Source organism: Equus caballus, chromosome 4 (genome assembly GCF_041296265.1).
Source record: "Equus caballus isolate H_3958 breed thoroughbred chromosome 4, TB-T2T, whole genome shotgun sequence".
Taxonomy (NCBI): domain Eukaryota; kingdom Metazoa; phylum Chordata; class Mammalia; order Perissodactyla; family Equidae; genus Equus; species Equus caballus.
In genome coordinates, this window is record NC_091687.1 from 82476871 (window position 1) to 82487755 (window position 10885).

The 10885-nt window shown below is 42.9% G+C and overlaps 1 protein-coding gene across 1 annotated transcript in view; it reads right to left on the reverse strand.

Annotated features, from left to right (window-relative positions):
* The window catches only part of AASS (aminoadipate-semialdehyde synthase), a 55340-nt gene extending 44725 nt beyond the window's left edge, over positions 1-10615 (reverse strand). The window contains exons 1-2 of the mRNA XM_001502175.5: positions 10386-10615; positions 995-1219 (exon numbers count right to left, since the gene is read on the reverse strand). Of these exons, the coding sequence (XP_001502225.1) occupies positions 995-1204 (210 nt within the window). The 5' untranslated portion in view covers positions 1205-1219; positions 10386-10615. The remainder of the gene's footprint in view (positions 1-994; positions 1220-10385) is intronic.
* Between the last annotated feature and the right edge of the window lie 270 nt (positions 10616-10885).

The following is a 10885-nucleotide window of genomic DNA, read 5'->3' on the forward strand; positions in this document are numbered from 1 at the left end:
CAATCCTACCCAGGTGACGACCTGATATTTTGTCTCTTTGAGGTGATACAATGGGAAGAATATATATCACTTATGTAATATACATGTCAAAAGTGTTTAACCTGAATCTAGTCACGAGGAAACAACCAGAGTAGTTACATCCAGAAGGTCAACTGGCCTGGACTCTTCAAAAAGTGTCAATGTCATTGAAATAAAAATCAAAAGAGGGGTGCTATTCTCAATTAAAAGAACTAAAGAGACATAACAATAAATGCAGTGAACTTTAAGCTTCAATTAAAATAAAAGACTATAAAGGCATTTCAGACAATGGGGAATTTGAACATGGACTCTCTGAGATGATGTTACAGAATTATTAATTTCTTAGGTGTGAAAATGATTACAGTAGTTATGTAAGAAAATGACTTATTCCTAGGAGATGCATACTGAAGCAATTAATAGTAAAGTGTCGTGATGTCTGCAACCTGTTTTCAAATGGTTCAAGGATGAAAAAACATATGTATACCTCTAAAATGAAAATGAGTCAAATCTATATCATAAGATTACTGTGAAGAGTAAACGGAATGTCCACTGCAAGGGGCTTCACACAGTGGCTGGCAAGGTAAACTCATGAATAAATTCTACCCAAAAAAGTCTTTCCTGGAGACAAGTCTTATAAGTCAGTAAGACAGTAGTGTCATTGATTTTTGTCTCCCCTGTCCCAGAATCACACATGAAGGAGAGAATAACTAAAGGATACTATCTCCTTCTAAAAGCAATCCCTCTACCCCTCAGCTGAAGAGAGCATGGAATGGGGGGAAAATAACACTTTTGACTGAATTGTGGACTTGAGTAGGGATTCTTTCTAGAAATCTCACTGTAATTAAAGTAAAGGAATATTGCCATATAATATTTAAGCGACACTAGAAAACATTTTATTTACACTCAGATGCTCCTTAATTTTCATATACAGGTTCATTTTTTTCCCACATATTTTTTAAAAATTGGCGATATTTACCTTATCATGAATGGCCCGGCGATTGGAAGGCTGAATTAAGACCTTGTATCCCAGCTGCGTGATGCCTTTGATGTGCCGGGGAGCCAGAGGCGCCCTTCTCTCCCAGGCATTCACATCCTCCCTCCTCAGGGCCATCACAGCTTTGTGGTGAAGCCCTTTGGAGAAGCTGCGCACCAGCCTGTCCAGTTTGGTCCTATGTGCCCGCAGCATCTTGAAGCCTGGTGACTGTAAAGACATCGTGAGAGAACAGGACAACAGAAGGCAGGAGGGCTCACAGATCAGTTCTGGTCTCCTAAGAAATCTGCTGTAAAATCCAACCAACTCACATGATAGCAGATGCCAGATAGAGAAGAGGGGAGGGAAAACCTGGAAATAAAGTGTTCCTTTACCCAAACAAACCCAAATTTCCACAAACCAGGTTACTTATTTCCAAAATAAAAACAAGTACAGGGCAACTTACAGGACACTAACCAATAACTGCTAAGCGGAAATACATTTTTACATACATGTTTTATCAAACATCTATTCCACACAGAAGTTTTCAGCAAGTCAACCTACAACGCAAATACAGGAAGATAATGGATGCCAATATTGATGGCATAAAGTTTGGAATCCTTTAATTGTGCACAAGATTCTTGACAATCTAGCTCCAACCTCTCTCAAGTTTCACCTCTGACCGTTCCCTAAACTCGTGCCACTCAGTCTGTTTTGCAGCCTGTTGTCCATCAGTGAATTGCTTTTTACTGGTCTGCGGTAAGATATGTACAGAAATAGAAGGTAAGCACTTAGAAACCTTTATATCACATGATCATTTTTCTAGCAATTCTTTGTTATTGAATTTTATAAAAGTATCGGTCTCGGCAGATTGGAAATTTAAGAAAACAAAACAAACAAACATGTTCCTCCACCACAGGTGCTAGAAGTTTAAGAAGAGCAGCTCTGACTCCCCCTTCCCAACCTGAGACCCTCAGCCCCACCTTCACTGACCCTCTTGTTCCTCCAAAAGTGCTGTTCCAGGGTTCTCTCTCCTTACCACATCCTTTTGCTATTACTTTAAACCCAGAATTGTCTTCATCAGTTTTCTAACTGCTATTCCAGATTGCATAATTTCATTCTTTTATTTAATCAAGAAATGTGTACAAGAGGTTTACTATGCATCCACATACAGCAAACTTTATACAAATTGTTAAAGCATAAATACCAAACAGTATTCTTTCCCTCTTCAGATGGTTACACACATTTAGTAGTCAAATACCATTTCAGATGATAACTTGTTGGATCATTTGGATGATCATATTGGATTCTAAATCTTAGTTTTCTATGTTTAAGATTGGTATCAAAATACTATAGGGATGGGGCTGGCCCAGTGGTGTGGTGGTTAAGTTCCTGCACTTAGCCCAGGGTTTGCCGATTTGGATCCTGGGTGTGGACCCACACACCGCTCATCAAGCCATTCTGTGGTAGCATCCCACATACAAAATAGAGGAAGACTGACAACAGATGTTAGCTCAGGGCCAATGATCCTTACAAAAAAAAAAAACACTGTAGGGACCAAATGATTTCACATCTTCTAGAAATTTCCAACCAATTACTGCTAACATATAGCAAATTCTTATGGAACACATTTATGTTACATCAGACTGCAAACTCTCAATCAGACCCATCTTACAGATGGGGAAGTTTTGTTCAAACACTGGAGCATACAAGTACGTTCCTGGAGGCAAACAACTCCTTGCCACCCGAGATAAAAAATGTATAGGTCAGCTCACAACACAACAGACTAAAAGAATAAAGACAACAGCAAGGAGTCCAGCTAAGAAGGCTTTAGGAAGAAGAAAGGCAGGAAGAGATGACACTGCACACCGCAAGTGAGCCGCCGATGATGACTCAGACAAAATACCAATATTCAAGAGTTCAGTGAAAGATTAGTATATACTATCTCCAATTTGGGGTTTATTTACATAGTTTTGTTTTTAAAAGAGACGACATTAGGTCCAAACACAAGCCCAAGCCCATAGCATTTATTCTCCCCCAAGCCAAAGGAAAAGCTGCAACGTCTCATTGAACTTGAATCCCTATGTTCTTAAGGAAAACCCATTTCAAAGACAAGTGATTCGTTTGAACACACTGATCAGCCCAGAAATGGACCCATCTTCCCAGCAGGGGCTGTGTTTCACATGCCATACGCGACCAAGTGACCTTACAGCCTTTATTCTTAGTAGCAATTCTTGGCACTAACATGAGGGAACAGTGAGGTAATTTAATCTCTCCCCTCAGTCCAAACTTGATTTATGATCACAGCCTCCTGTCACTCAGTCACCTCCCTCTCCCTCCTGGCCACCTGCTTCATCTGGGGTGGGGAGTTCGGTGTGAGAAGAGAGATACAGACACATGCACACATGTAATACACATACACATATTTGCAAAGGCAGGCTTTCTATGGGAACTAGGAAAGGAAAGTGACAGGGGCTGACCTTCTGGAGTTTATTTGGGAAGTTGTTTCACTTTCACATTTTGTAGGGAATTCTTAAATCATAATTCCTGTACCTTTGTTTTTAAACAAATGTAGTAATAGTTACTGCTGATTTAACATTACATGCCAAGCACTATGCCGAGCACTTTACAGATGTTATTTCATCTAGTCCTTGTAAAATCTTATTAAGTAAATGCTGTTATCCTCATTTTACAGTTGAAGGAACTGGAGTCTGACTAGATTTCTTGCTTTTAAGCAGAAGCAGGAGTCCTAGCTTAATATGTAACACTTGGGATTTTCTTTTCATTGCCAAAGCCTGCAGATGCATAGGACAGCAACTTTAATAGCTGTAGTAAATGATTAGTTCTCCTCTCAGCATGGGCGGTGCCTCTATCCATCGCTTTCCTATGTGCCACCAAAAATCTTTCCTGTGTCCCTGCCAAGGTAAATCTAAGTTTCTGGGTGGTTAGAAAAAGATTTGATTATAGCAGGTATGATGATGTCAGCAACCACCTGAACCATGAAACTTGGTCTCAGCATAGAATTTTCCAGGCCCCATTATTCATTTCATTCTAAGGTTACCAAGAAATAAGTAACAGTAAGGATTCTGAATTGCTCTTAGGTAGGGCACTGCAAGTGTCTGGTGGTAGTTCATGGAAATGCCCAAGTGGGCTGTTCTCAATTTCCCTGCCCTAGATTTTGTGGGCTTTCTCTAGAACATCAGGAAGTAAACGTGATGTACATTTCTGGCAATGCCTTCAGTGACACAGAGCAGGAAGACCCCTGGTTTACACTCTGGTTCTAGTGAGGTTACTTGACAGTGCCGATGCTGATGAAGCCTGGAACACAAGGAAGCAGGATGTGGAAAAGCCAGAGGAGGAGAGGTGAAGGAAAACAAAGAACTAAGGAGAATAAGGAGGAGGAAGAGGAGAAGAGGAGTAAAGGGGAGAAAGAGAAGCTTCTCATGGTCAGGGGGCGGGGGAACAAGACCTTTCCCCTGACAATTTCAAAGTCTTCCCTTCAACACATGAAGGGCCAAAGTTGCAAAGAGCATAAAAATGAAATTTAAAAGATTCTTCTCTATGTTTTTGTAAAACAAGAACAGCACTAAGGTATACATTTTTACCTACCTGGGGTTGATTAGGAATTTGAAATATCTCTAAAAGTTATGGGAGCACCATAGTGAATTGCACAGCCAGGCACTGAGATTGGAGGACAGCCAGTGGACGAACTCTAGCAACAGAGTCTCACAATACAGCGGACTATATGATACCACCTCACCTCTCATTCCATCCTTCAATCTGGGGAAGACCTACAAAGTTCTTTTGATTTAAAAATTATCTTATCACTGCAATGTACACATGAGAATAGGGGGCAAGAAAAATGCTTAAATGCTCTTTGTATTTTCTATCCTTTTCAAGAGAAATGAGAAGGTAAACGGTCATTAGAGAGAGAGAGACAGACAGACAGAACAACTGAGCTTGGCACTAGACACATATCCCACCATTTTCTTTCAGTGACCATGAAATAAACCATAGTCATTGAGTACATCATCAACCTAAATCACATAAAGGAACCAAAGACGATTTTGAGAGGTGTATTTATAAAAGATTATATCTGAAGAAAAGACACTCTCAAGGGCAGAGGACCTCAGATGCAGCTGTGAAGGTCCTTTCAAATGGTGAGCAGACTGGTCTTTTATACAATTACATATATTAATATAGTAGAAGCTAATAATTTGCTTCTAGAATGAATATTTTCTAATTTTTAAACAAAAATATAATAGAACCTACATTATCATTTTGATTGATCATCATTAATTATGGGAGAGATATTTTAATTTTCTCTTTTTAATTCAAAAAAATACTTTGTGGGTACTTAAGGTGTTAGAACATGATGTTAGATACTTGTAAAGAAGCAGCAATCCAGTCCTTGCTCACTGTCATGGGATCCAATAGGAGCAAGATGGGATAGCTTCAACTAAGTGGCCCCAATCAAAATCTGATGGTGAATTATCAATTACTGATTATAACTGAATATTAGAGTCAGAATGGACCTGATAATACAGACAGGGTAGTGAGGCCCATGGAAATAAGGGATGTTCCATGCTTCATAAAAAGCATTTCCCAAGCCTCTATGGATTAATCGTAATAAAACAGTCAGCTGTTCTGGCATAACTCTTCAGTGTAACTGGATTAGGTTATATTTACCTGCTATTGTTCAGGTAGTACTTATGCCATAAAAAAATGTATTTGATTTGTGCAGGTTTTCATGAGTAAGAGTGGTAGGTGGATGAAGAGAGCTGAGGTCTACACAGAGCTGTTTATTCTTCTATCAAATATTCAAAAATTCTTTAAGTCTCTTCAATCCTTTCCATAGCATCAACCTAATCAGAAAACTTTTTAAACTCAAAGACCACCTACCCAAACCAGAACAACATGCAAGCAAATACAAGAGCTTAAGTACAAAAAGGGCTAGGCTTGGCTCCTCCTAATTTCTGTTGCTTCCACCGGGACATATATAAAAAATTACAAATTCAGGGGCCAGCCCCATGGCCAAGTGGTTAAGTTTGCGCACTCCGCTTGGGCGGCCCAGGGTTTTGCTGGTTCAGATCCTGGGTGCGGACATGGCACCGCTCATCAGGCCAGGCTGAGGCAGCGTCCCACACAGTACCAGAGGCACTCACAACTAGAACATACGACTATGTACTGGGGGGCTTTGGAGAGGGGAAAAAAAAAGAGGAAGACTGGCAACAGATTGGCTCAGGGCCAATCTTTCAACAAAAAAAATTAGAAATTCATTACTGAAGAAATTAAGGCCAAATCTTCCATCTCTAGCTCCCGTAGTCACAGATGTGCTCTTTGTCTTTATATTTTTTTTTAAAGATTTTATTTTTTTTTCCTTTTTCTTCCAAAAGCCCCCCTGTACATAGTTGTATATTCTTTGTTGTGGGTCCTTCTAGTTGTGGCATGTGGGATGGTGCCTCAGCGTGGTTTGATGAGCGGTGCCATGTCCGCGCCCAGGATTCGAACCAACGAAACACTGGGCCGCCTGCAGCGGAGCGTGCGAACTTAACCACTCGGCCACAGGGCCAGCCCCTGTCTTTATATTTTAGATCTTTAAAATAATGCCACTAGAACATAATTCAGTGACTCTAAAACCATCAAATCACATGGGGAGATTTCTCAATGCTGAGTTATTTCTAATAATCAGGCATTCATCTTAACTAAATATTGAGAGATTAAGGATAGAGTAGCCTTGAGTTGAAGGAAATAAAGTAATAGATGAGAAATGCAAATGATTTATATCTACCCTTCCAATTCATTCCAGAAATGCAAGTGTATTTAAAAAGCCATTGTTTCCCACGAAGCCCTGATACTGTAAATAAGGGTGGGCCATTCCGTGGCTGTGAGTCTTGGTTCACACTACGTGTTTCTTATCCAGACCATAATAATCCTAGAGAGGTCCAAAAGAGTTCCAAATTAATAGAACATCCGGTGATGGCCTAGAACTAATCCAAATACCTCCCAACCCTAGGCTTGTTAGAATTAGGCTTGTACGTGCAGCAATACTCCACGCTTCCACTTCCGGTTGCATAGGTACCTTCTTTTAATGCTTCCACGTTAAACCGCTTATAAAATTGCCAGCCAGAAGTTTAAAAAACAAGTAGACTTATGAGGGGTGGGGGGGTGGGGGGGGTAGTCTAATAGTATTAATTAATCTGGTCTGAGAATATTCATATGTTCCCAAGCCCATCACCTACTCAAAGTCATCCAAAGATACAAGACCCCTGACTCTCCCGGTCTCTAGCCCACAAATTTAGTTTCATTGAGATGGAACGCAAAGTTAGTTCTGAATTGAAGTCTAATCCAAAACGTTTATCTGCTTATTTGTCTGTCTCTTTGCTGAACTGTAAACACTTTGAGGGAATGAATTGTATTTTATTCATCTCTGTTACTGGCGCAAAGGAGAACTCAAACGTTTTAAGGAAGAATGAATGAATAAAAGAGCAAATTTAAATGCACGTCATAAAGACCTATGCATCAGAGAAAAAAAAAATAGACACGATAAGAATGGGGACTTACATCCCCCCTCCCCGACCACCACAACACCTCACAAAAGATCTATTCTCTGCCAAGATCTCATGACCAGTGAATGTTATGAAATGCAACATAATACGTAGGAAAATCCAGACCTGGGAGCTGAGACATTTAACTAGCTTTGGGGTTCCTTCTCAGTTTCCTCATCCAGACTGGAATATAATCCTGGAGTCCCTTTTAGTTCTAATATCCTGCTTCTATTAAGCATGGTACTGACTGGGCACTAGGGATTACAAAAGCATTAGAATTTTAAAACATAAATACGTACTCTCACTGAAGAAGATCCAGCTAAAGTACACTAAACAGGGAAACCAAACACCAAAAACACTAAGGAAGATAAGACATTCATCTAGGTACCTCCATTAACTGCAGTGACTGGGAGCCCAGAGCTTCCAACAGGAGAGGGATGCCTCAAAGGCACCTTGGCTCTCCTCCACAAATAGCCTGGGTTGCTTGGCTCTCCACTCACTCTGTGACATTGATATATAACTTAACCTATCTGTGCCTCATCCGCAAAATGGAGTCATATTAATGTCTACCTCTCAGGGCTGTTGTGAAGTTTATCTGAGCTAATGTGCATGAAGTGCTGAACATTGCCTTGCATGCTGTGAACACTCAATAAAGGGTAAGAAAAAGACTCCAAGCCTGCCCTCTCCTTGAAGGTGAGCACAAGCACACCACTCAGAAGACACTACTCTCCCTTGCTCTTTGTCACACTGTGGTAAGGCCTTCACAATGGCCTTACCTCTCTCTCCCCTCTTTGCTTGTATTTTTCAGGAGAAAAAAATGGAGTCCAATGAGCCCTCTATTTAATCTTGTATTTCATCAAATTTAAGAGACATTTTTTTCACATTTTACCATCCCTGAATAGGGATGCATCTTAAAATTGATAGCATCTTAGATTTGATGAATATGATAATAATGTTGTTGGTTATTTCTCATACCAAATGTATAGGGTTTCTGTGATTCCATGAATTCCATAGAATTTTCTGTGGCCTCACCAAGAAAACTTGCCACTGTTTATGTTATTTCTATGAGAAAATTAATACAAGAATATTTGGAAAAATGAAAACTTTTTTGTTAAATGGGCACAGCCTACACACCAAAGATCACTTCCAAAATCCTGAGCCAAGGTCTATTAAGGCTTAAATAAAGGACTAGTTAGTTAGGGAGAAAAATTTCAATTGCAAATAAATCAAATTAAAGTTCTGATGATGCTTTCACCAATAACAAGGGAGATTGATAACAAGTAGAATGTTCCAGGGGCCGGCCGGGTGGCACAGCGGTTAAGTTCGCACATTCTGCTTCTCAGCAGCCCGGGGTTTGCTGGTTGGGATCCCCGGGGACATGGCACCACTTGGCAAAAGCCATGCTGTGGTAGGTGTCCCAGGTATAAAATAGAGGAAGATGGGCATGGATATTAGCTCGGGGCCAGTCTTCCTCAGCAAAAAGATGAAGATTGGCAGTAGTTAGCTCAGGGCTAATCTTCCTCAAAATAATTCATTAATCAATTAAATAAAATAAATAAAGAATGTTCTGGAGAGTAGGAAAGTACTTGGGTAAGTTGGCTTAAACCTTTGTCCTCCTAACCCACTTTGCAGAATGGCCACCAGTTTACGTTGCCAGAAGGTGTAGCCCCAAGTTTACTCATCTTCAAGGGGGCAAAACGGGGAGGGGAGTACAAGCGACAAACATATGCAGAATACACACACACAGAGACACAGAGGCACCCACACATGGTGCTACCGGTGTGTTTTTTTTTGGTTTTTTTTTTTTACTATTATAAAGTATGCGAAAGCCACTGCCCGAGTCAATGATCCTCTGTCCTTGTATAGTTACATCGGCATAATCACAACTACATCTCCACATTCCGATAACTGATGAGCCACAATATCAAAAAATGTTCATCTTTCTTTCAGGTTGGGGAACACTCTCTCTCCCTCCCTCTTCCCACGCCCCACCGCACTTCACTCCCCTAAAATGAGAGTCTAAAAAGCACATCTCTTCTGGAAGTTGTCAGGACATTTGGCCCCGTTCAGTCAACCAGAGTAAGCGAGAAACTGCTGCTACCCGCGTCCCCTCCCAGCTCAAGCGCTCACACTGGCCGGCACAACCCCTGCAGGGTCTCGGGGATTCAGGAGACGCTGCCGTCCCGGGCGCCCAGCTTTCTCACGCCTCCTCTCTCTGTTAGAGCGTAGACAAGGAGCAACAGCTAGCTGGGGGGCGGGGGGACGACGGGGGATGGAGGCGGTGGTCTCTATCTCAGAGAGAATGGCCAGCCCGAGATGGCCAGAGTGAGAAGTTTTGTGATCAGTTTGGCTACGCAGGCCAGAGTTGGAAAGGTCAACGGCAACGGCGCAGAAAGAAAGCTGGGGAGGGGGGGTTGTCCCCACAACCTCCATCAACCACCCCCCGCAGCCAGGCATCCTAAAGAAGCGTGCAGTCCAAGAATTAACAGGGTGCTCGTTCTCCAGCTTCAGCACCAACCCTTGACTCCCCAACAACCGCACCGCCCCCCACACACACCAAAAAAAGAAAAGAAATCCAAATGCCATCCCTTCCCTTTCCTAAGAAATTCCCAAGCTGAGCCGGCTGCCCTCCTTCCCTCGGAGGGGAGGCCCGGCAGCGAGGCCCCAACGCCCTTGCTCGTCCCGGCAACGGCCGGGGTCCCGAGTCGGGTCGCTGGGGCGCAGGGAGCAGGAGGCCGAGCTCGCCCACCCCTCGGCGGACCGCGGAGTCCCGCCGGCCAGTCCAAGCGCACGTCGCAAGCTAGGTGCCCCGCACGCCTGCTCAGCCCTCACCGAGCACCCCTCCTCACCTCGTCCTCTCTGGGGCGCCCACCTGTCCCGCCCTCTCCGAGCTCCCGCGTCCGGGCAGCTCAGGCTCCGAACTCCCAGCAGAAATTGGGATGGGCTTCAGGGGAGGGGTGTTTGCTCAACTTGTGAGCACGTCACGCCTCTCCCTCCCGCAGCCAATCAGCGGCCGCCCTGAGGGAACAACCTTCTCCTCCGCCAATCGGCGGCACTGCCAGCTCCTAGGTCATGCCCCGCCCCTGCCCCGGCTCCTGCCGGAAAACCCTTCTCCTTTAAGATCTCCGACTTGCGTCATCAGCTGGGGGCGTTACGTCTTTCCAGGACAGTTATTGACCAAGTTTGTAACCGTCCATAGCAGAGGACAGGCGGAGACGGAGAAGGGTGAAAAGAGTCCGAGAGTTGCACGCTAAATAGATGTGTGTACCCCCTGGAAAAAAAGTTACGAGTTCGGGTAGATCACGTTTGTTCAGCTATATGCAGTTTTCAAAGCATTTTCACAGCTTCG